The sequence below is a fragment of the Diachasma alloeum genome, unplaced genomic scaffold (assembly GCF_001412515.2).
Source record: "Diachasma alloeum isolate Michigan unplaced genomic scaffold, Dall2.0 Dall_scaffold_00307, whole genome shotgun sequence".
Classification (NCBI taxonomy): domain Eukaryota; kingdom Metazoa; phylum Arthropoda; class Insecta; order Hymenoptera; family Braconidae; genus Diachasma; species Diachasma alloeum.
Genome location: NW_021680446.1, coordinates 6,986 through 32,842, shown reverse-complemented (window position 1 = coordinate 32,842; position 25,857 = coordinate 6,986). Strand labels below are relative to the sequence as shown.

Sequence of the window (25,857 nt, the reverse complement as noted above, 5' to 3'; positions counted from 1 at the left end):
TAAGAATTTTTAATGTCCCACTTTAAGAATGCAATTTTTCTTTTTCGAAAATCCTCAAAATATCTTTATCAAAACAATTTGTTCTTTTCAAGCAATTGGTAATTTAGCCGACGCATCTTTTGTTAACGCAATTGATGATTGAAATTTACGTGAATTGAGAATTATCAGTGCAGATTTTTTCGTCGCTCCACGATTTTTTTTTTCGAAACTTCGAAGACGGATTTTTACTGAAGAGTTTCTTTCGTGATTATTCATGATCCAGTGGGGCAGAATGGACTCATGTCCGGTATTTTGGACCGAAAAATTTCTCTGACGATCCATTCTAAGAATTTTTAATGTCCCACTTCAAAAATGGAATTTTCCATTTTCGAAAATCGTCACAATATCTATATAAAAACAATTTGTTATTTTTAAACAACTGTTAATTTAGCCGACGCATCTTTTTTTAACTCAATTGATGATTGAAATTTACGTGAATTGAGAATTGCCGGTGCAGATTTTTTTACGTCGCTTCACGATTTTTTTCACGTGCGAATGACTGGATCACAGGTATCAGGTGTGAAACGATAATAATTGACAAAAAATGCTGGTATCGGTGGCTTTAACCGCATGACCGAGCGCTTTGTCGGTTTTTTTTCAGTCGCACCAGTAGCACTAGAGCCTCGGTGGTGATAACACCTCGACGCTCTGCGTCTCAAAGATTTGTTTCTTCGTTTATTTCAAAAGATCTAGGTAATGCTATTGTGTATTATTCCAGTGGAAAAATAGTCTTCAGTAGTTATTCATTATTCCAGTGTTTTTCGCGAATCGCGAGAGGTGACGGGTTCACTTCCGGTGAGTATATGAGAATTATAAACATTTGGTGACAATTCAATTCATCAATTTTTTTTTTCGAAATCGAAACAAACGATTTTTCCGCATTTTTTGTGAGTGGAAACATCATCGGATGATTTTTTTTCTAAGAGACAAAAATTAACGGATTGTCATTTTTTCGTTTCCATACATTTCATTTTAAATAATAAAAAAAAATACATTTCATTTACATTATATATTTTTTTCATTTCCAAGCACTAGGCACAAAAACTTCGTTTATCTAATAGCTTGGGAAATAGTGGGGCAAAATGGGGTTGTGACCAGGGTTCCGAGACGGAAATTTCCATGGCTGTCGGATGAGAGTACCCGCAAGCCGCTACTCCAGAAACTTCCAACATTTCTTTTTTTTTTTCAAAAATGAAAAATTTCCAAAAAATTAAAAATTTACATTTCCAAAAAAATTAAATTTTTAATTTTTCAAACATAAAAAACTTCTATTTCGCGAAAAATAAAAAATTCCATTTCTCAAAAGTGAAAATTTTTTTGAAAAATCAATTTTTTTAGCTGCCTGATAAGAGAAGTTATTATTGTCATTACCCCGAAAATCGATTCTCGATTATTCATCAAATCTTCACGTTTCAAGATCTCCACATTATTTTCCACTTATTTTTAATGGGATATCTGTGTGTGTGTGTGGGTACGTACGAATTTTTCGCAATTTTTGTTGATAAAAACATCATCGAATGAATTTTTTTGCGACGAAAATCAATGGAATGTCATTTTTTCGTTTCCAAACACTACTCACAAAAATTTTGTTAATTTCGCAATAGCTTGGGATATAATGGGGCAAAATGGGGTTATGATCAGGGTTCGGAAACGGAAATGTCCGTAGGTGTCGGATGAGAGTACCCACAACCCCCCACTCCAGTAAATCATAAACTGTCAATTTTTTAAAAATGAAAAATTCCCATTTTCAAAAAATCCAATATTTGCATTTCCCAAAAATAACAAAGTTGCTATTTTTAAACAATTGGAAGATTCCGCTTTTTCAAAAACTCAACAATTTTCTAAAAAAAAAATTCAAGTTTTTTTCAATATTTTCGTTTATAGACTAAGGTAATTTATCAAGGCAATCTCTCAAGTCATTCTGTGCAAGACATTTGAACAGGTGCTCATCCCCCTTCTCTCAATCTGAATCATCGTGTGATGTAATTCAGGTGCACTGATCTTTAAAAAAAAAATGATAAAAACAGAAATCGATTTTTTTCCCCTTTTTCAAGTCGAAGGGCACATTTTTGTACAGAGAAATTCGTAGACGACCTTTAGATAAGACTTGCGCGCGCATAATATCGTTGACAATTTGCTGTTATCGTTATGTAGAGAAACGATAAGATTCCGCGGAGTCTTTTCTTGACGCACAAAAGAGCAACAGTTGAGCGGTGAACGCGTCTGCATCTTCATTATTCGTGCCGAGGGGCACGGATGGATTGATTCCATTAGGTGAGTCAATACTGCGGGATTTTGTGGGGTGGGGAGCGGGTGGCGATTTTTTTGGAAATTTTGGGAGTGTTTTCGGGGACAGAAATGTTCTTTGGGCATATGAAGAAGTGAAAAAATTAAAAAAAATCGAGAATTTTAGGTTTTATTATTTTTTAAGATGGGAAAAAACAAGAGTTTTAATGCTTGTGAATGATTATTTGGAGACATTCTGATTTCAGACGATTTTTTTCATTTTTTGTGGCAAAAGAAATTGTGGGACATTTTCTACTTCAAAAGTTTTTTTTTTCTTGAAGTGGGGATCAAACGCTGAGAATAGAAATGATAAATATTTGAATGTTTTTAAGTGATTGTAAATTGAGAATTATTCTGGGACACTCATTGGGAATTTTGGGACACGTTCGTTTCTCTTTATTTTTTTTCGAGACGGGGAAATAATTTTGAGGATGAAAATAATAGGTGTCTCGATGCTTTTGAGTGTCTGTTTTGAGACACTTCAATTTTGCATGATTTTAAAAAAATTTGTTGGCAGATGGAATTGTGGGACATTTTCTACTTGAAATTTTTTTTCATCTTGAAATGGGGTTGTTCCCGAGATAATTTTAGGTTTTATTATTTTTTTAGGTGGGAAAAAACAAGAGTTTTAATGCGTGTGAATGATTATTTTGAGACATTCTGATTTCAGACGATTTTTTTTATTTTTTGTGGCAAAAGAAATTGTGGGACATTTTCTACTTTTTATTTTTTTTTTCTTGAAATGGGGAACAAACGTTGATAACAGAAATAATGGATGTTTGAATGTTTTTGAGTGATTTTCTATTGATAATCATTCTGGGACACTCATTGCGAATGGGCCGCGTTCGTTTCTCTTTTTTTTTCGAGATGGGGAAATAATTTTGAGGATGAAAATAATAGGTGTCTCGATGCTTTTGAGTGTCTGTTTTGAGACACTTCAATTTTGCATAATTTTAAGAATTTTTGCAGAGGGAATTGTGGGACATTTTCCACTTCAAATTTTTTTTTTCTGGTTGACGTGGGGATCAAACGCTGAGAATAGAAATGATAAGAGAATTAGAATTTAGAGAAAAAAATTTCCGCTTCACCCAGCCGGGAATCGAACCCGGGTCTCCCAGATCCGCGCCGGGCACTCTTACCGACTAAGCTACCGGGAACCACAGAAATTCAATCTCAAATTCACCTCATACACCGCCTAACCTCCTTTAGGCATTAAAGAATTCTAAGAGAATTAGAATTTAGAGAAAAAAATTAAATGTTAAATAAATGTTTGAATGTTTTTGAGTGATTGTAAATAGAGAATTATTCTGGGACACTCATTGGGAATTTTGGGACACGATTGTTTCTTTTTATTTTTTTTTGAGATGGAGAAATAATTCTGAGGATGAAAACAATAGGCGTCTCGATGCTTTTAGCATAGAAAATATACATGTTTAAATGATTTTGAGTGATTGTAGATTCATAATGATTCTGGTACGTTCAATCGTAATTTCGGGTCATTTAGGTTTTTCATGATTCTTTTGGAAATTTATTTGAGATGAGAGAATAACGAGGAACTGATGGATTTTTTATATGAGTAGATTAAAAGACCTTAATTATATGAGTGACCCTTCATCAGTTGCCAAGAAAATTGGGAGCAACTAATCGAATTTTAAGACACATTTAATTTTTTTGATTTTGTTAAACTGGGCAAACAATTTTGAGGATGAGAATAGTAGAGATTTTTATTTTGCATGATTTTTTTTTTTAATTTATGTCATTTTCTATTTTATATTTTACAATAACTTTGAATGATTTTTAGCTCGATCTTTACACCTTCATTCGTGAAAATTAATTAAAAAATTTAATAAACTTATAAGATGAGGGAAAATAAAATGAGTCAGTAATTAGAAAAACCGTTGTTGAAAGTCTTTAGAGAATTCCAAAGAAAGTAAACAAAGCAGATCCAAACTTATTGAAACAGTCCATTTCCACATTCCATCCGGGGAAAGCCCCGGCTAAAATGAGCACCTGTTATTGACACACTCTCACTAGGCATTCATTAATCCACCGCTTAATTTATCAATCGCAATCTCCAATAGGAAACGAAACGTGGAATTCACTCGATCATCTACTCGATAACAATCCATCAACTGCATCTCACTTTTTTTTTCACTCCCTATCGCCACAGCTGATAGTTGTTTTTATTAAGTCCGTCCATCAGACATTCCAGGAACAATTTACAATGAAGAAATTCTTGTTAAAAAAAAATGAAAAAATTCTGCAAAATTTTCACTCATCTTTCTTTTTTATAAATAGAAAAATATTGTTTGCATTTCTACATGCACTTCACGAGAAAAAATAATTGTTATTATTTCTATAAATTATTTTAAAAAATTTGAAGTTATATTAAACTTTTTTTTTTATTGCAGAGATGAAAAAAAAATTTTTTTCTCGAACGAAAAATTTTTTTTTTTAATTCTACAAAATTTTTTCCATATTTTTTTTTTTATAAACCGAAAAATATTGTCTGCACTTCTACGTGCACTTCAAGAGAAAAAATTTGAAGTTATATTTACAAATTATTTTTAAAAAATTGCGGAGATAGAAAAAAATTGTTTTTTCTCGAAAGAGAAAATGAAAAATGCAATTGTTGTTTTTTACGAGTGAATGCTTGATAATAACGGAAACGCTAATCACTCTTAATTATCCTCATTCCGAGGAATCAATTGTTCTCAATATTACCCCATCTTCTGTTCCATTTAAAAATGAAAATGAACTCATCTTTCATTTTTTACGCAGCGCCTGTGTCTAAGCACGTTTAGCTGTTCAAATATTGTTATCAGTATCTCCAGCCGTCAGTACATGAATTCCCATAGAAACAATCTAAAACGAGCCACCGAAAATTATCTGTTACATCGTAAAGCCATATTTTTCTAATTTTAGAACTGAAGAAGCCATTTTCCCGGATTTTGAAACCTTCAATAAAAATAATCTGAAAGTGAAAACTCGAGTTTTAGATTTCTTCTCTGAACAATGATATTTTTACATCCGAATGGAAGTTTTGTTGTCGTTCAAATTTAAGTTTTCGATTTTTTGGGGTTTATCAACCGATTGTGATCCAAAATGTTCGAGAATGAAATTTTTAAATCGTGTTCATGCATTGAGAGAAAAAAATAGTTTTGAGATCTTTTGTCTTATTGGATCAACTACTTGTGGACAAAAAGAAAGTTTCCACCAAAACATGATAATTTTCGTAGTAGTAATTGTTCTCGTGAGACATTTATATGTCTTTCGGGTAAATACATTCGTTCTACAGAGAATTATATGAGGCTCCGGTTTTATCAAGTGAATGTTATTGAGTACTGCACATCTTTGTCCAATAAACACTTACAAGATCTATGCGCGCGCTGATCTATTCATTTGTTGAAATGAAGAAATGGAATTCATTGAATTTCATTTTCTCATGAATACCTTATAAATATTGATAATGAATCAGGGAGAATTCGACTAATGATTGAAGTGCATAGCGAAGTAGAGTAAAAGAATCTATAAAGAATTTTTCATTTTCAATTAATTATCTTCAATTTTTTTAAATGATCGGTCTCCATTAAAGGACAGAATTTATTAATTTCACCGATGATATATATATATACATGTGAAATATATACATATATATATGACGTAAAAAAAAATTTACCACAAATTTTGAAGAATTTGAAATTATGTCACTGAAGAATTTGAAAATGCCACGTGTTTTTTTTTGTGAATAACTTCGTGTCACATATTGACCAATCAGAATTAAGGATTAGTGGTCAGGCAGTTTCGAGATATTTCGATATAAAACAACTTCACGTTTCTTTCATCTTTAGTAAATAGGATAATGTTCATGGAACAAATGATAATTTCAAGAGGAAACTACAATTTTCTTGCCGAAAACTGTGTTATTGGCAAAACTAAATAATTTCGAGGGGACAATTTTTTTTTTTGGGAAAAAAAATATCCTTTTCTCGTCAATGTATTCTTTCTGTGGTATAAACCTATGGAGTTCTCTCAGATCAAATGATTGTCGTACAAAAGATTATATTTTTTCCTGCGAACAGTTCGAATTCTTCTAGGGATATTTCTGATGATCACGACAAAAATTCAATTTTTGTGAAAGATATTAAATTTCCTTCTATCAAGTTGGTTAATTTCCCTCAAATAAATCGGGTTCACTCCATCAAATATTCTTATGTGGAACATATAATTTTTTAGCGTAGCTAATTTTTTCTGTAATTTTTTTAAAATTTCTTCTTCACTGAGAAAAAACTAGTTCTACAGGAAAAATTATATGTTCCCATGAAGAGATCTTTTATCGTATTGAATCACTTTAGTCGTAATAATAAATTGGTAATTGCTAAACACATAAAAAACGATTGAAATGTGCGAAATAGCCGAGAAAAATTGTAGAATGATTTCTAATAAAAAATATTTCCCCTTGAAATAATCCCAGGATTATTCTCACGAACTGTTTTCACCGCCATAAATCGAGAGACCGAGGAAAGCGTCAAGTAATAAAACTAACGTCACGTGTTATTTTATTGAGGGCAATTAAAGCTGTCTCGCCATAAAGGGTTCGCTCATTCAATTGCGATAACACAAGTATTATTATTGTAAACATAATTTCCACAATTCTACAAATATCAATTACTGTGGGAGTAACTGTCCTCGAGTCTTATCACAACATTGACCCCAAAAATGGAATTCCATGGCGGAAAAATATCCTCGAATGTCTCGATGCATAAAAATCCCCTCAGCCAATAGCCGGGGAAATTTCTGCTTCCGAACACCGGTCATGAACCCATTTTGCCCCCTAAGTTTTGAAGATATCGAAAAAAACATTTACATTTACATTAAAAATTTTTATTCAACGCGTCTATTTGTACAATGTGCATTTACAATGTCTATTTACATTTTTCATTTATCGCAGCCTCAGCCCGCAGGCTTTTACATGCATAAGGGAGGGCAGGGTAAAATGGGCATTTTAGACTTTTGAAAAATTATCCATAACTCAGAAACATATGTATCAATAGAGCTCAGTTTAGGCTCATCAAAAAGGGGAAGAATTGCTCTTTGTATTGAAAAAAAAATTATTAAATTTCATCAGCATTTCAACCCGTCACTAATATTTGAAAAAAAGTCAAAAGTGTCCATTTTACCCCAACCTCCCCTACATATACATGTATATATATATATATGAAGTTTATGGTCGATCTCTAACATGAACTTGTGTGATTTAAAGCTAATGCCATGGGTTAAGGAGAAGCGGTAGAAAACCCCCAAGACATGGGGAGTAATATCGAAAAAAAAAAAACTTTCTTTTCACGAATTTCGAAATTTCAAATTCCGAAAAAACTCCCGGGGCAAAATGGGTTCATGACCAGTGTTTGGAATCGGAAATTTCCCCGACTATTGACTCAGACAATTTTGGATTATCCCCTCCTTCAGGTTGACAAACCCTGGCCTTGAGTCTTTGACACCTTTCAAACAGACGAAAACCGAGAGCTCATCCCGACGCTTTTGCACTGTTTTTTCCTCATCATCACGTGCTAATACCTCGTGACGTCATTCATAATATTATGCATCAAACATTAGCACTGGAGCATGTGACACTCCACGTGTTTGACTCATTCAATCGCAAGATAAAAAAATACTAAACGGAATTATAGCGCGGAGTCTCGGGGTATGTGTAAGCAACATGTTTTTTATTTTCGAAGAAAAAATGAAACTCGTTTGAAATATCTGGAGAATCGTTGAGAAAGGTTGTGAGACGCAACCTAATTTTGACGCTTAAACTCTAACCCTTAATTTTAGAGCCTTAATTTCGAGTGCTAAATATTCATCACCAGAAATCTATTTGGATTTTTATAATTGATGATTATATTATAATTGATTTTGATATTTTTTGATGAGCATTTTCATTTATTTTGTTTTATATTGTGCTACATATTATTCAATACGGTTGCAATCAATGCAACCGTATTATATTATTATTTTTCTTTAGAATATTATATATTATAATATTATATATTGGCAACATCCGAAGGTTTTTCCATTAAAAAAAAAAATTCGTGTTGTGGGGCTTTGCGCTTTCAATAATGCTTTGTAGGCTTCGAAGGGCGTTTGCCGGAAGTCTCTAATAAATAAATGGTTAAATCGTTAAATTGAGAGAGACATAGTTTCTCCCACATTGAACTCTAAAAAGTGGAAATTTCATAAAATTATTTATTTTATCCAAGCAATTAATCAAAAAATAATTTCCTGTTTGATTCAAATAGTTATCGTTGCCTTCATCAACAACATGAGTATAAAAAAACTCAATAACTTATGAGAATGCAGTAAATTGAGTAAATCAGAATTTTTTCCGCAAATCCATAGGGACTAACTTTTGGGTGGTACTGTCTTGCAATACATCTTAAGGGAGAAATAGAATGCCTTTTTAATGAATAAAAAGAATAAAGTCAGATTTTTCAGGAGCTACTCTGCCACAAAATAGACACATCAAAAATACTCTCTTTTTCAGAAAAAAAGCATTCCATTCATCATGCTGACACGGACTCTAAGGAAATTAAGATGAGATTTTCGTGTTTCCCGAGGGCTAGTATCCTGGGCCAGAGGGGGAGTATTAACCTCACCCCTCTCCCCGGGAACGAGGAGAATGGCAGTATCACCGGTATCAGCATCATCAGCGTGAGTATTCAGAAAAAAAATCATATTAATTAATTGATTCGACAGAATGGGGTCGAAAGTGACCCCAAGGAGCTCCGGGACTATTTTTCCTCTTGATGGAACCATTGTGGGGCAAAATGGGTTTATGATCAGAATTCTGAAACGGAAATTTCTCTAGCTATCGATAGAGCCCCCACTCGACCCACTTTCGGTAGAACCTCCCATTTCTTATATTACCCCTCAGCCGGATTTTGGTTTCTCCCATTTCTTACATCCCGCTAGTGCCGCAGGAATCCTTATTACTAAAGGAGCTGATGCGGTCTTCTCAAAATAATCAAACTGCGAGATATCGATCATTTTTTCTCGATTTATGAAAATAATCGATGTCTATGCACGTCATATCCGGTCTAACCTTCAAGGCTTCTTATGCTAGTCAATATTACTAAAGGAGAAGACCAAATCTCGAAATTGCGAGGTGCCGATTTTTTTTAATCGAATGAAAATATCGATTATCAATGCAAACAACTGTCGACTATCGATTATAAAAAAAAATGACAGTTTGTATTGAAGATTGAGCCATTGATGAGGTTAAAAAATCTTGCCGGGCGCTTTATAATGCTAGTCCTTATTACTAAAGGAGCTGATGCGATATTCTCGAAATAATCAAACTGCGAGACATCGATCATTTTTTCTCGATTTATGAAAATAATCGATGTCTATGTACGTCATATCCGGTCTAACCTTCAAGGCGCGCAAAGCGCGTCTTCTTACGCTAGTGTAAGAAATGGGAGGTTATACTGATCGACTTTCTGGATCAATCGATAATTGAATAAAAAATCGATCATCCACCATCTTATTTTTATAGAATGGGAACAGCAGAGAGCCGATTCCCATGAGCTACAAACGTCACGGAGACGATGTCAACGGCATGGTATGTCCTTGCAACAATAATTTATTCATAAACAATTTGGTAATAATCATAAAAATCACGGAAATATGTTTGTGAGCGCAGCTGAGCCATTGTTCGAGCTCGACTACGCTCAATGGATCGACAACGCTCCCAAAAGGCTACACAGTCTTCAGAAACGATAATGGGAATAGACTCGAGAGATCGGAGACCGTTGAATCGAATTTATCGGTTGAGAGCGTTAAAATTCCCAGGGGTGGGGTCATTGGGAGAACGCCAACACCACCCTCTGCACCCACTCCTGTTTACGATAAAGATATACGGTAAAGTCATTTCTGTCTTATTTTTTCCGTAGCTCAGCAAAAAGTACCATTTTACGGATTGGGGGCTCTGAATTCATATTTTACTGCCTAGGACGTAAATAAGTCATTTGTGAAGTTGTTGTTGAATGTTTTTTTGCGGGAAAATTTTGCTCGTCACTCGAATTAAAAACCATACTTTACAGCCGGACGTTTGGATACTTAATTCTATTTCAGCGCCCGCAGACCAAAAGTTGTATTTTAGGTCTTAGACCGTAAAATTGAATTTTGTCACTCAGTCTGTAGAAATATTGTTCAGTACTCGATCGTGATTGACTTTACTGCCTCGTAGAACTTTTCGTATGATTCATCCTCGCCAAAAAGTTCTTTTCATCACGCTGTGCGAAAAAGTAACTTTTTAGGCACGCAAAGCGTGCCTTAAAGTCCCTTTTCCACACATTGTGATGAAAAATATCGTTCGATACTCGTGGGAAAAGTGTTTTTTGGCTCGTGGGATTATATCACTCGCCTTCGGCTCATGCTATAAACCTCCCACGAGCCAAAAAACTCTTTTCCGCACTCGTAACGAAATATACTATTACAGCCTAGAACCGAAAATATTAGGTCCTAGGCTGTAAATTGAGGTAAGAGTTCAAAAAGTCTCAGAAAATAGAGGAAATAGATGGTTTAACGTCTTTTTATACGGCTGAATTTCAATTCAATTTTTACAAGCTAGGCCGTAAAAGGGGCGTCTTAGGCCTGCAAAGCGTCCGTAAAGTCAGACTTTATGCAATGGAATGGCAGAACTATGTATTAAGTTTAATTTTTTCGTCATATTTTTAATTGATTGTTTCATGCTTATGTTCTCTGGTCAGATCGAGAGAGCTAATAAAACGAGCAATACTGGAGAACGAATTCTTGGGAAACCTTGAGGAACCCCAGGTCGAGGCCCTAGTGTCTGCCATGTACCCAAAGAACATTCCACCGAGTTATCTAGTGATTCACGAAGGCGATATTGGTAAACAAAATTATAAAACCTGAAAAAACACCAACAATTGGACTATAATTTTTTTCTTTGTCCTTCTCCAGGATCACATCTGTACGTATCCGCCGAAGGGGAGTTCGACATATACCAGGGAAGTAAATTCGCCAGGAGTTTCGGCCCCGGAGTTGCATTTGGAGAACTCGCGTTACTCTACAACACCAAAAGATTGCGTTCAATATCGTCGAAGAAGGGCGGAAAGGTATGGGTCCTAGACCGGTCTGTGTTTCTGACTGTGATGATGAGGAGTGCCCAGGACCGGCTCGAGGGCAACATTCGGTTCCTGAGGAAGGTTTCAGTGCTTCAGAAACTTCCTGAACCCAAGGAACACGTGTTCGCGAAGATATCGGATTTGATTAAAGTGGTAAGTCCATTTTTTCGAGGGTACGTTGATTTCTTGAAAAATGAAGAAAATAAACGATTGGAAAGCCAGTGAAATTTACAACGAAAGTCACTGGTTTTGGACCGATTTTTATCTAAAATTTCAGAAGACGCGAAGGGTATTGCATCGCGAGTCCGTAAAGTGTCACTTTTTCATCCGCATCTATAATACATTCTGTTTTTCGTAACACTTGACTCAAAACTCCACTTCGTCGAAGCTATTGAGCAAGTCTAAATAGTTTATTGTTACAAGAGCATCCAATTGCACTTTCAACAATCGTCCGAAAAGTTTACTTTTTCGGGACAACCTATCGGAGTAGAAAGCATTATTTTCCGCACAGGATATGTAACCTTCAAATGTTGTTTAAGCTCACTCCGACCGAGAACTTGAAGAAGGGTAACTTGTATTGCATCGAGAGTCCGTAAAATGCCACTTTTTCATCCACATCTATAATACATTTTGTTTTTCGTAACAGTTGTCTAAAAACCCCACTTTTTCAAAGCTATTAAACAGGTGTAAAATAGACACATTAAGATTTACTGTCAGAAGAGCTTAAAATTGCATTTTCTACAACCGTCCGAAAAGTTCACTTTTTCGTGATCACCTATCGAGACTGAAAGCACTATTTTCTGCACGGAATATGTAACTCTCAAACATTATACTTCGTTTCACATATGTATTTACTGCATTTACAAGTTCTGAGCTCTGCAGGTCCCGTCCGTAAAATCTGGATTTTAGATCTGGTACAGCTGTTCAAAAAAGTGATCTTTTCCTTTCAATTCTGCAAAAACTTGTATATATCCCCATGTTCTCGAGTAAAATAGACTCAAAACCAGTGTTTTCGATCGGAAATTTTCCTGACTATCGAATGAAACCCTTATGAATGGCGTATCGCCCCAACTTTCATATGAATCGGTTTAAAAATACGTTTTCTCTTCAGGAATTCTTCCCAGCTGGCGCCAAAATCCTTCGTCAAGGTGAAATAGGCGACAAATTCTTCATAATCAGCGGCGGAAACGTTCGAATAACCAAGGACACCGAGTACGGTGGTGAAGAGGAACTGGTGGTCCTCGGGAAGGGTCAGTACTTCGGAGAGAAAGCACTCTATGACAAGGCTGATAATCGAAGGCAAGCTAATGCGATAGCGTTAGCACCTGGCGTTGAATGTCTCACTCTGGACGGCACGTAAGTCTAAATTCTGGGGTTGAAAGGTCACGATGGCTTTTGCTTTTTTATTCGCCATCTTAATGTATGCGCTCCAAAGTATTTCGCAACACTTGAAATGTTTATATCATTATCTTTTGATACGAGTGATGCGTGCGAACATTGAGAGGTGAAGGACATGATGAATTATATTTTTTCCTCATTTGCATGTATTTTCAAAAATTCAAGAGCTAAAAATGGGCTTCACAACCAGCATTTGTAGGCGGAAATTCGCGTCGTTATCTCTGGGGTCACTTTCGATTCCAAAATCTCAGATATCTATTTTTATGAAGATGAAAATGGGATTGATTTGAGATCTGATTGAATTGATTGAATTCGATAACTGATCAATTGACGCAAATTGCAGAACATTTTTGAATTATCTCGGTGGTCTTGACGAGATAAGGAATACGGATTGGGCAGCAGAGCTTGAAAAACAAAAGCGCTCTTTGACACCAAAGGTCTGGACCAATGAATACTCGGACGTGACACTTTATGATTTAGAGAGCCGTGGAACACTGGGTGTTGGGGGATTTGGTCGAGTTGAACTCGTGACCTTGAGATCTGATACTGAGAAGAGTTTCGCACTGAAGAAACTAAAGAAGAAGACTATGGTTGATCAGCAGCAGCAGGAGCACGTGCTCAATGAGAAGTGCATAATGCAGGCTTGCGATTCTGCTTTCATCTGCAAGTGAGTTTTTTTTTTCAATTCTTATTCGACGAGTTTACGGTGTCCGATTAATGATGACTAGGGATATTCATGGATTTTTTTTAATGCAAAAATTGTTGAAGTAGATCGTTATATAAATTATGGAATGAAGAAATCGCATACATACGTAGGCACACGATCTAAAAATTTCACTTTCGGATTTTTTGGATCATAATGGGTCGATATAACACAAAACACGTGGAATATTGTTTTCGTCACAACATGGTCAACATATGTTTACTAATTAGTAATTTGCTTAAGCATGAGATTTCTAAGACGACGTGTTTTTACTTGAATTTAATGATTCATTGAATTCAACATTGGCCCAGCGCCGGCTGCCGACATTGTCCCAACTTTGGCAACCGACAGTACGCCAACATTGTCCCGACGTTAACACCCGACATTACTCCAATGTTGGCAGTCAACGTTGTCTGAATGTTGGGAGCTGACATTACCCCAATGTTGGCAACCGATATTACGCCGATGTTGGCAACCAACATTACCCCGACGTTGGGAGCCAACATTGTCCCAACGTTGGCAACCGACATTATCGTGATGTTGACAGCCAACATTGTCCTAACGTTGGCAAACCGAGATTTTCCCGACGTTGGCAGCCAACATTACCGACATTACCGTGAGGTTCACAGCCAACATTATCCTAACGTTGGCAAATCGAGATTTTTCCGACGTTGGGAGCCAACATTGTCCCAACGTTGGAAACCGAGATTTTCCCGGCGTTGGCAGCCAACATTGTCCCAACGTTGGCAACCAACATTTTCCCGACGTTGGCAGCCAACATTGTCCCTAAGTTGGCAACCGAAATTTTCCCAACGTTGATAGCCGGCATTGTCCCAACGTTGGCAACCGACATTACCCCAACGTTGGCTGCCAACGTTGTCCTAACGTAGGCAGCCGGCATAACCCCAATTCTCTGAAATACAACGTTTCAAATCAACACTGTCTTTCTCATTTCAGACTCTATCAAACCTTCAAAGACTCCAAATACGTCTACTTCCTCATGGAAGTATGTCTCGGTGGTGACGTATGGACGACCCTCCAGAAGCGCCGGTACTTCGACGACGCAACGGCCCAATTTATGGTGGGCTGCGTCGTCGAGGCACTGGACCACCTACACTCCCTGAATATTGTTTACCGTGATCTCAAACCGGAAAACCTTATGCTCGACAGTCGCGGGTATCTCAAACTCGTGGACTTTGGCTTCAGCAAGAAGATTGGGCCTGACAAGACGTGGACATTTGCTGGAACGCCTGAATACGTCGCTCCGGAGATTATTCTCAATAAAGGACACGACAGGTGATTGAAGACAGAAGAGAAAAAAATTAAACAACAAAAAATTTTCTCGATCTTCCAGTTCTAAACAATGTATTTTCTATGATTCTTCCACAGAGCTGTGGATTATTGGGCCTTAGGCATTCTCACGCATGAACTGTTAGTGGGAAAGCCTCCATTCCGTGGCTCCGATCACATGACCACGTACAACAGAATCCTGAAGGGAGTGGAGATGGTTGGGATTCCCCCGATTGTCAACAAAAACGCAAACAATCTGATAAAAAAATTATTACGACTGAGTCCCTCGGAGAGACTCGGCTATCAGCGCAATGGAATTCAGGATATTCGGGACCACAAGTGGTTCAGTAATTTCAACTGGAAGGCATTGCAGAAACTCGCGTTACCCGCCCCTATCGTTCCGACAGTACGTGATTTTTTTTTTCTCATCAAAACCATAGAATAAAATTTTCAGGGGCCTCATTGGGCCTTACATTTGTATTTTAAGGTCTCGGCAGTGATATTTCAATATATTTATTCACGACTTCGTAGAGAAACTATTCACAGGCAGTTGTGGGACTCGAAGTACGCAAAAATTTCCGAACATAAAATTTTATTTTGGGTCCTAGGCTGTAAAATAATTGTTTCAAGCCCAAAAATCGATCGTAAAATTCAACTTTTATCTCAACTAGAGTAAAAAAATGCTCTATGACGATATATGAATTGGAAAAAAAATAACAACCCGGATGTAAAATTCTATTTTACGGCCTAGGCCATACAGTTCATGCTTAGGACCCTAAAATTCGGCTAGAAATCTTCATTCTCCTTGGAGGTGAGAAAAGAACATATCTGCCTCACAAGGCTATAATACGCCGCTTTGAGTGTAACGAATTTAGAAGTCGGGAACATAAACTTCCATTTTGGGTCCTAGGCTGTAAAGTAATTGCTTCAGACCCGAAAATTGGTCGTAACATCGTACTTTTCTCTCAACCAGTGAAAGATGCTCTGCTACGATATACGAATGAGAAAAAGAACAGATGCGGATGTAAAATTCTATTTTACGGCCTAGGCCGTAAAGTGCCGGTTTAGGACCCAAAAATTGGGAATGACATGTTTCCTGTCCTCGGAAAAAATTGATATATGATATTTTTTACTAGAACGTACGCAACACTTCGACTCTAGTGAATTCCACATCCATAAAATAAGTTTTGCAGCCTCGTCTGTAAAAAATGAGTTTAAGGCCCAACGATCATCCGTAAAATATCTCCATTTCTGTCTTTTCTTTTCAGATTCGAAGTACAACGGACGTCAGGAACTTCGAGAGATACCCCCCGGACAGGGAAATCCCTCCGGATGAATTTTCCGGTTGGGACATGAACTTCTGAGTCTCAATCAATTTTTTTTTTCTACTAATTACCGATCACACCTAGACCGATATTAACCGATTACCTACAATTTTCCGCTAATATCTCGAGAACCTGAAGAGTTGCAACATAAAACAAAGGCTTATTAGAACCCCACGAAAATTTGCGGGTCCTAACCCTGCTATTGAGCCCATTCTACCCCCTTATTTTAGAGAACATGAGAAAAAATGGTTTTAAAGTTGAATCATTTATTTTGCCGATCTCTCGACAACTTGAAGAGAGACGAGTGTCATTTTTTTTAATTAATGGGAAATTTATTGTAACTCTGCAGGTTCTCGAGGAAATGAAAAAAAAAATCGGTATAAAAAATGCAATTTCTAGTTTGTTAAATTCTCATAAATCGTTGAATAAATTATTTTGTAAATAAATCCAGTGTTCTTATCAATTATTTCTCTCTGAAAACCCCTAAGGGCGTGAAGTCATCATGGAGTGATAAGCGTGAGTAACATTGGCAGGAAAAAATCGGTAATCGATAATGAGACCTCAAAAAAAAAAAAGAAAAACATGAACAACTGATCAATTAGTTCTTGAATGACGAGATTTACGAAGTCACTTATCCAATGAAAGATTTTATACGACTGTTTTTCTATAATTGCCGGTGTTCAACATCGACGCATGACCGCACTAATCCACTAAAGATAATTGTCATGAAAATTCTTGACTGAAAAAAATGGGCGAGACATTTAATCTCGCGGTATCAACGAGATAAGATCGATCTATCTGGGTCTACTGGTCAGTACAGTGTGAGTTTTCAATCCGATCACTTTTTTCTACGTAAAACTTTAAAGAATTCCCAGAAACCTTTCAACAAATGTCTTGGACTTCCAACAGTTTTCAATATTTTTTTTATTTAAAAAAATTGAATCGTTAAAAAACGAAGGTCTGGGAAGGAAATGTAAAGAGTGCGCGGAGATGATTCTTTTCGGGATTTTTTTTCCAGCGGAGAATTAGTTTCCGAAAAATTTTAGTTGGAATGAAGTGCGTTCGGAGGTGAGGGGATGATGGAGGACCTGAAGACGTGGAGGTGCTGCCCCTGGATGTGGCATTGCGGGCAGAATTTAGTGGTGACCAATTTGAATAACAAAAATAAGAAGAATAATAAGGGGCAGAAGAGTGGGGTTGAACAGCAGATTTACAGGAGATTGAGCCAAGTGAGGAAGGACGCGATTTTTGGGGCTGCACAAGTGACGAAGAATGAGGAGTTTCCTATTTTCAGAAAGAGTCATGAGTAAGTGAAATCCCTCAGATTTTTTCCATCAAAAAATGAAAAAAAAATTGTCTCCAATAATTTTTCGATTTTTCTAGCTCTTGATTAGCTTTCTTTCAACCTAATAACTCTTCAAAAAAATTAACAATTAAAAGTATTAACCGATTGCAATGATTTTATTACTTTCTAAAATTCAAGACAACTACATGATTTTCGAAAAACAAAATTTCTTAAAAAAATTAGATTATATTTCTCGTTTGAAGGGAGCAGAAGAGAATAACTGACGCAATAAAACGCAATAATTTCCTCTACAAGATGGAGGACCACCAGGTGGACATGATAGTGTCCACGATGTACCCAAGGCTCTTCCCGAAAAAAACTAGAGTAATTAAAGAGGGAGATATTGGACATCACCTGTACGTGTCCGAGACCGGGGACTTCGAGATCTTTAAGGGGGGCGAGTTCCAGGGTAGTTTCGGGCCTGGAGTTGCCTTCGGGGAGCTAGCCTTGTTGTACAATGTCAAGCGAGCAGTTTCAGTCGACGGTAATTACATGACGGTTATTGCAATAACTAATTAACAAACTCCGAATTAATGGATCAATTCAGTAGCGAAGTGGTAAACCAGTTTAAGTCGACTTATCTCCCAATTGAGTTTTCGAGGAATATTTCCGAATCTAACGGAAATAGCGGAATTTTCGTAATTACATTTGTTGTAGCTCTCAATCGGCTCTACAAAAAAGGTTGTAACAAAAATTTTGCTATCTCCCTTTGATTCCGAGATATTTATTGAAAACTGGTCAATAGTCAAAATTGACTTGAACCGTTCTACCACTTGGCTACTGAATTCAATTTCAATTGGGTAAAGCTGGCGCCTCCTGTTAATTTCTTTAGTTCTTGAGTGATCGAATTTATTTGTTTTTCGATGTTGTTCTTCACTTCCATGTTTATTTCAACTATATTAGATCGTGGGAAATTGAAAAAATCAATACACCATTCTAATGCATAGTCAATGAGCAAAGTTTCGCTTAAGGTATATCCCGAAACAATAGCACTCAAAAGTTGGTCCCTATGGATTTCCGGAAAAAATTCCCTCGTCAAAATTCCCCTGGAAAATTTTCCCCGTGGAAAAAAATCCCTCGTCTTAATATTCCCCCGGAATTATTTTTCCCTGAAGTGGAAAAATCGAGTTCGGGAGGACCCATAACACCAGCTCCAAATGCTCGAAGACCAAAAAATCGTTCTTAATCCGTTTGATCTCGACTTTGACCCTCAGTGAAGCCCGGGGGTAAGGTCTGGGTGCTGGAACGCGCGGCGTTTGTCGCCGCGAGGATAAAGAACGCTCAGGAAACGGTTGAGAGCAATGTTGAGGCGCTCAGAAAAATTTCGCTGCTCAAAGACCTCCCGCGACACGTTCTATCGAAAATATCGGATCTGATGCACGTGGAGTTCTTCACCGCGGGGTCCTACATCCTCAGACAAGGTCATGTGGGGGATAAGTTCTATATAATCAACTGTGGAAGCGTGAAAATCACGAAAACTCAGGATAGCGGGGAGGAAGTGACGCTCGCGGTGCTCGAGGAAGGCGATTACTTCGGGGAAAAGGCGCTCTATGAGTCTGGTGGTAACAAGAGACAGGCGAACGCCATCGCGGATGATCGGGGGGCCGAATGTTTAGCGATTGATCGAAGGTAAGTAGTTGAAATATAAAAAAAATGAGTCGCTTNTGATTCCGAGATATTTATTGAAAACTGGTCAATAGTCAAAATTGACTTGAACCGTTCTACCACTTGGCTACTGAATTCAATTTCAATTGGGTAAAGCTGGCGCCTCCTGTTAATTTCTTTAGTTCTTGAGTGATCGAATTTATTTGTTTTTCGATGTTGTTCTTCACTTCCATGTTTATTTCAACTATATTAGATCGTGGGAAATTGAAAAAATCAATACACCATTCTAATGCATAGTCAATGAGCAAAGTTTCGCTTAAGGTATATCCCGAAACAATAGCACTCAAAAGTTGGTCCCTATGGATTTCCGGAAAAAATTCCCTCGTCAAAATTCCCCTGGAAAATTTTCCCCGTGGAAAAAAATCCCTCGTCTTAATATTCCCCCGGAATTATTTTTCCCTGAAGTGGAAAAATCGAGTTCGGGAGGACCCATAACACCAGCTCCAAATGCTCGAAGACCAAAAAATCGTTCTTAATCCGTTTGATCTCGACTTTGACCCTCAGTGAAGCCCGGGGGTAAGGTCTGGGTGCTGGAACGCGCGGCGTTTGTCGCCGCGAGGATAAAGAACGCTCAGGAAACGGTTGAGAGCAATGTTGAGGCGCTCAGAAAAATTTCGCTGCTCAAAGACCTCCCGCGACACGTTCTATCGAAAATATCGGATCTGATGCACGTGGAGTTCTTCACCGCGGGGTCCTACATCCTCAGACAAGGTCATGTGGGGGATAAGTTCTATATAATCAACTGTGGAAGCGTGAAAATCACGAAAACTCAGGATAGCGGGGAGGAAGTGACGCTCGCGGTGCTCGAGGAAGGCGATTACTTCGGGGAAAAGGCGCTCTATGAGTCTGGTGGTAACAAGAGACAGGCGAACGCCATCGCGGATGATCGGGGGGCCGAATGTTTAGCGATTGATCGAAGGTAAGTAGTTGAAATATAAAAAAAATGAGTCGCTTAGGATTCTTTTAATTGAACGGATTGTCACGGATTTAATTCTTCAGATTTCAATTTTTTTTTTGAAAATTCCGAATGTTATTGAAAATCCCAGAATTTTCTAGATTTCCTTTTGAGAAGTCCTAGATTTTTCTTGACACACCTAGGAATTTTCTTGGCATTTCTAAATTTTTAAAAAATTCCAATAGATGGCGCTGCGGCATAACGATTTTTTCCTAAACTAACTTTCCATCATGAGACCATAGACGACTATAAATTTATTTTTTGAAAAAATGAAAAAATAAAAATTACAAATCCTCGATGAAAAATTGTTCTTGAATAATTAAGAAAGAGCAAAATCAAATCTTAAAATTAATTCCTCTTTTTCCAATCATTACTAATACGTTTTTCCTCATCAAAATATAGGAAAAATATTATATTATAAAAATGATTACATCGTACATTCTATTCTACTGATGATTTGATTAAATCAATAATTAATGGCGCATCGTATTCTCTCCAACCAAATTTTCAGAACATTCCTGAATTATTTGGGTGACCTGGAGTCGATAAAAAAGCGAGACTGGAAATCAGACTACGAGATGAGGAAACGATCCCTGAAGGTTCAGTGGATAAGCGACTACCCGGATGTCAAATTATCCGACCTCGAGGTAAAGGCTGTCATCGGTGAGGGAAGTTTCGGTAGAGTTCAATTAGTCACGACTAGATCAATTCCAAATGTTAGCTTTGCACTGAAAAAAATTAAGAAAAGTCTTGTCAAGAGTCTGGATCATCAGAAGTACATTCTGGATGAGAAGTACATCATGAAGGCGTGCAAATCTCCTTTTATATGTCGGTAAGTCAACAATTGTTCCTCATTCACTAATTTTTCGTTAAGGATATTAATAAATTAAATAGAATTCTCGACTAGATAATTTTCCGTTTCATCATTTTCATTTTTTTGTGAATTTTTATCTCTTCAGTCCATTTTTCCCCGGAAGTCTTAACAATAAACAGAGACGATCATTCGTATCTACTTCTATACTTCCAAATCCTTTCTAAATAAAACGAGGGCGATATCTCGAATCGAAAATGAGAACTCGAAAATGGCGGCTATCTCGAACGAATGGAGAAAGTAAGGCGGTTTTCATGAGCACAATCGTCTTGCGTCGAATTTTCATGAAGCCCGCCCAACAAACAAAAGAGAATTTAATGTCATTCTATGAAACATGAATAAACGAATCATATAATAAGATTGTCAATGCTCACTGAATAAGATTTCAACAAATCATTTATTGTAATATGAAAATTTAAGAACTGATAAATTGGGGCATATGATTCTCATCGGTCGTATTGCTTTTTGCAATGAGAATGATCATATACAATTAATTGAAAAAAGGAATATCGAATCTGACAGGAAAAAGGCCATCAACACGCGCGCCACAAAGTGGCGCTAGTGTTGGGAAAAAAGATCATGATAAAATCAAGTCATTGTTTCCGGGATTCCCAGACTTCACCAGACGTACAAAGACCCGAAGTACGTCTACTTCCTCATGGAGGCTTACCTGGGTGGCGACTTGAGGACACTATTGTACAGAAACTTCAGGTTCGACAACTCAGCAGCGAAATTCGTCGCTGCCTGCATGGTCGAGGCTCTCGATCATCTGCACTCCCATGATATTGTTTACAGAGATTTGAAACCGGATAATATTCTGCTGGACGCGCGGGGCTACGCTAAACTGGTAATTGATCGCCCTGGTTTCACGACATATTCACTATAGCATTGCTTTTAATTGTGTCCAAAATCTAGTTAATAATCACTAATGAGTCCAGATGATAATTTTTTCAGACTGATTTTGGAACGAGTAAGCGAATAGGTCCGTACAAAACCTGGTCATTCGTTGGAACTCCTGAATATATGGCGCCCGAGATTATACTAGAAGAGGGACATGACAGGTGAATAATATAGAAGAATTTAAAAATCCGTAAAATTGAGAAATCGTGAGGTTCAATTCTGATTGAGAAATCATGCAAGAAATCACAGGAAATCATTGATTCTAGGAATCACAACACCTCGAATTTACCCTTGACAAAAAGCTCTGATGGCGCGCACACATTAGCTCTCAATTCATTTTATGGATAGAAATCATGATTTCTCGAGAGATTTCTTGACATCAAGAAGTCATTGGAATCTACTAGAAATCATGGAAGACATGAGAAATCAAGAGAAATCGTGATGTTCAATTCTGATTGAGAAATCATGCAAGAAATCACAGGAAATCATTGATTCGAGGAATCACAACACCTCGAATTTACTCTTGATACAAAACTCTGATGGTGCGCACACATTAGCTCTTAATTCATTTTATGGATAGAAATCATGATTTCTCGAGAGATTTCTTGACATCAAGAAGTCATTGGAATCTACTAGAAATCATGGAAGACATGAGAAATCAAGAGAAATCGTGATGTTCAATTCTGATTGAGAAATCATGCAAGAAATCACAGGAAATCATTGATTCTAGGAATCACAACACCTCGAATTTACCCTTGACAAAAAGCTCTGATGGTGCACACACATTAACATCGCGAATAAAAAAGCAAAAGCCATCGTGGGTAGGCTCTACTACCTATTTAAAAACAAATTCCTGTCGACTCAAGCTAAACTCAAATTGTACAAGGCATTAGTCAGGCCGGTACTAACCTATGGGTGCTCCGTCCGGCACAATGCAGCCCCCACCCACATCGCCAAATTCCAAGTTACTCAAAACAAATTTCTCTGTGTGATTGATAATGCCTACTATGGCACCCCTATCTCCTCCCTCCACATTAGATCCAACACAGAAATGATCCATGACTTCATGAATCGCATTGCAGACAATTTAGAAGTGAATCTTAAAAGTCATTCAAATTCATTGATAAATAACATCAACCCTCGCGAAATTTCAAGATGGTCAACTGGACGTAGTTAATATGTCACCGCAATACTCAACATAGGATTGTTCACTGCTCGCTTTTTCCTACAATGAGCATGCATTCTATTTTGTAAATCAACCTCCTGTTATCTAAATGAAATACAATGTCCGTGATATTTTTGAATCTTTATAAATGTATCTAATGACCTCCTTTAAATTAGAATATTGGATTCATCATTTTTTTTTTGCATAAATAGGGCCGCTGATTATTGGTCCCTGGGTATCACCATGTTCGAGCTACTAACAGGTCATCCGCCATTCGATGACGAGGACAAAGTGACACTCTACCATAAAATAGTGGACGGAATAGAGTCTATACAAATGCCAGGACTAAAAACCAGTGCTCAGAGCATTATAAAGAAATTATTGCGTCCTAAACCGGTGGAACGGCTGGGTTACCTCAGGGCGGGCATTAGTGACATCCGAAACCACCAGTGAGTAGAAAAAAACATCCTCGGGTCATTAAATCCCCGCAACTTCAGAAATCCAGGAAAGGTATAATGCCAATAATTTAGATTTTTTTTTGGCACATAAAATTTTTTTTTCTACCGTTCGCCAATCTTTCGAAAAATTCAGCGACCATTGCCAATTTTTTAAGAAAAAATCAAGGAAAACATCAATTTTTTTCTGATTCCTTCAATTTTTTTTAAAATTTGACTGTTGTTTTTTTTATTCTATTGCCCTCATTTCTGAAAATTTTAAGAAAATGTTGAAGACATTCTTTTGGGGCTCTTAAAATTTTTATTCGGGTTTAAAGTCTCGAAAAATATTTTTTTTCTAATTAAGAAATATAATATTATTCTGATTCCGTAAAAATATTTTTTTTTCATATTTTGTTTTTTTTAAGTCATTCCTTCTCGAAAAAATTTTCGAAAATGTTGGAAACATTCTCTTAGGGCTCTTAACATTTTTATTCGAGTTGAAAGTCTCGAAATTTTTTTTTCAATTATTATTCTTATTTCTCAAAAATAACTTTAAAAAAATTTGAATGAAGTTTCATTTTTTTAAAATTCTCTTCACTTTCTGGAAATTTAAAAAAAAATATTGAAGACATTTTCTGAAGGTTCTCAACGATTTTATCGAGATTTTTCTTTAAGTCTTGAAAAATATATTGAAAAAAAAAAATTGTTAATCATTTAAAAGTTAAAAGGGCCAAAATGAAGAGGGAAAATTCATTAAAAACTTTTACGACTTTTCGGGTCTTAAAAAGTCTCCGAGAGCTAGTGAACGCAATAAATACAGTTCATGATATATTGGGGCCGTTAATGGGCCTCATAATGACCTAAAAAAAATTTCAGCTGGTTCTCCCACTTCGACTGGAAAGCCCTCCGCAACCAGACCCTGCGCTCTCCAATAATTCTCAAGGTAACCGAAAAAATGTTTGATTTTCACGAGAAATAAAAATATTCAGCACTCACCGGCGTCGAAATTCCAGGTGAACGGTCCTCTGGATAGCAGACACTTCGACAAATACCCCCTGGAGCGCGAGGTGGCGACCAACGACTTCTCCGGATGGGACGCAGACTTCTAAGCTCTGAAAAAACACAGCCAATTGAAAAAACTGGGCGAAGCAGATCGAGTGTTTTTTACGACTCCTCAATTGTTAATTGAATGATCTCAATAAATTGAAAAAAAAAATTATTCATTATGAAATCTCTTCAATTTTCATTGACAGGGTAAACAGGCCAATAGCTGAACGGTTAAGGAAACGTTGAACTTCATTAAGAGATTTAAAATCGACGAAGTAGCTGAATGAATAAAAAATGAGTTCTAGACCTGAAAGAATATATGAGTTAGGAAAAACCAATAATTTGAAGTGGAAAAAAATGATGAGAAGAATAATTAAATGAGGAAAAAGTGAAGTATCGTCCAAATCCCCAATAACTGGACGCTAGGGCCAGTAGATGGACGGTGGATGGCCAATACATGGACGCTCCGGAGGAATATAGAATTTTTATTATGCTGTGACGAAAAGTGAATTTTTCGGCACGCTCCGCGTGCCTAAAAGTCCATTTTCCGGCACATTGTGATGAAAAATATTGTTCGTAACTCGTGAAAAGATGTTTTTTGCACTCGTTACGAAATAGTAATCACATAACGTCATAAGCCGACGGCTTTCGTAATCACATAAGTCTGAAAATACGTTTGGCAGTGTTTATTCACACGCTCCACCGTTGAGAAAACATTCACATAAAGAGTAAAAAAACTATTCATTTAATGTTTTATCAAATTGAAGCCCCCCTAGAAAAATTGTATTCCAAAAATATCAGGAAAGGTGTTTCATACCTCGTATTTTTCCATTCTCATGCCCACTTGACTCCGAATTTCATGGTTTCAACATCACATTCACTGAATACAAGTATTTTTGTCTTTAAATAGTTCACTTAATAATCGAAAATTACTTGTAAATGAAAAAAGCACCGTTTGGCCACTCACTGAACGTAACATCACTGTGAAATAGTATATTTCGTGAGAAGACCCGGTAAACCGCGATCAAACCGAGCGAAGCGAGGTTAGAATCCTCGCTTCGCTCGGGTTGATCGCGGTTTACGGGCCTTCTGACGAAAAATTGCATTCATCACACGGTCCAAAAGTATTTTCTGACGAATGTGATTATAGGCCTCGCCTTCGGCTCGGCCTACAAAGCCACATTCGTCAGAAAATGCTTTTGGACCTTGTGATGAAAATAACTATTTCGATACGAGTGAAGGCGAAATTTTCACGAGTGTGAAGTTGGCGGCTTGAGGCGAG

The 25,857-nt window shown here is 37.0% G+C and overlaps 2 protein-coding genes, 1 long non-coding RNA gene and 1 other non-coding gene across 6 annotated transcripts in view; 2 read left to right on the top strand and 2 right to left on the bottom strand.

Moving 5' to 3' along the window:
* The window catches only part of LOC107039746, a 58,631-nt gene extending 33,081 nt beyond the window's left edge, over positions 1-25,550 (bottom strand). The window contains exons 1-2 of the long non-coding RNA XR_001460973.1: positions 25,393-25,550; positions 24,525-24,640 (exon numbers count right to left, since the gene is read on the bottom strand). This is a non-coding gene — a long non-coding RNA (uncharacterized LOC107039746). The remainder of the gene's footprint in view (positions 1-24,524; positions 24,641-25,392) is intronic.
* LOC107039744 (cGMP-dependent protein kinase 1) lies at positions 667-16,636 on the top strand. 3 transcript variants are annotated; one of them, XM_015259509.1, is made up of 12 exons: positions 694-732; positions 795-834; positions 8,870-9,036; positions 9,881-9,946; positions 10,028-10,245; positions 11,097-11,239; positions 11,311-11,627; positions 12,586-12,830; positions 13,216-13,539; positions 14,533-14,871; positions 14,965-15,271; positions 16,134-16,636. In XM_015259509.1, exons 3-12 carry the CDS (start codon positions 8,920-8,922, stop codon positions 16,227-16,229), a joined length of 2,172 nt encoding a protein of 723 aa, XP_015114995.1. In that variant the 5' UTR covers positions 694-732; positions 795-834; positions 8,870-8,919; the 3' UTR covers positions 16,230-16,636. The 3 variants fall into 3 exon arrangements, with proteins under 3 accessions (XP_015114993.1, XP_015114995.1, XP_015114994.1); XM_015259507.1 differs by having other exon boundaries at positions 667-834; XM_015259508.1 differs by lacking the exons at positions 694-732; positions 795-834 and adding an exon at positions 2,232-2,313.
* Positions 3,410-3,482, bottom strand: Trnap-cgg. Its single transcript has one exon. It is a non-coding gene; the product is annotated as a tRNA-Pro (tRNA).
* LOC107039745 (cGMP-dependent protein kinase, isozyme 1) lies at positions 17,006-24,710 on the top strand. The gene is made up of 9 exons (XM_015259510.1): positions 17,006-17,496; positions 17,739-18,019; positions 18,750-19,164; positions 20,667-20,987; positions 21,642-21,873; positions 21,981-22,087; positions 23,304-23,540; positions 24,405-24,471; positions 24,542-24,710. The coding sequence occupies exons 1-9, from the start codon at positions 17,267-17,269 to the stop codon at positions 24,635-24,637; spliced, it is 1,986 nt and encodes a 661-aa protein (XP_015114996.1). The 5' UTR covers positions 17,006-17,266; the 3' UTR covers positions 24,638-24,710.
* Positions 25,551-25,857: the final 307 nt, after the last annotated feature.

Bases quoted from the DNA above. Each gene is read 5' to 3' on its own strand.
- LOC107039744 (XM_015259507.1), top strand. From the start codon at position 8,920: ATGAGATTTTCGTGTTTCCCGAGGGCTAGTATCCTGGGCCAGAGGGGG. The intron at 11,628-12,585 runs GTAAGTCCATTT...TTTTCTCTTCAG, and splicing joins TATCGGATTTGATTAAAGTG to GAATTCTTCCCAGCTGGCGC. The intron at 12,831-13,215 runs GTAAGTCTAAAT...CGCAAATTGCAG, and splicing joins TGTCTCACTCTGGACGGCAC to AACATTTTTGAATTATCTCG.
- LOC107039745 (XM_015259510.1), top strand. From the start codon at position 17,267: ATGATGGAGGACCTGAAGACGTGGAGGTGCTGCCCCTGGATGTGGCAT. The intron at 21,874-21,980 runs GTAATTGATCGC...TAATTTTTTCAG, and splicing joins CGCGGGGCTACGCTAAACTG to ACTGATTTTGGAACGAGTAA. The intron at 24,472-24,541 runs GTAACCGAAAAA...TCGAAATTCCAG, and splicing joins GCTCTCCAATAATTCTCAAG to GTGAACGGTCCTCTGGATAG.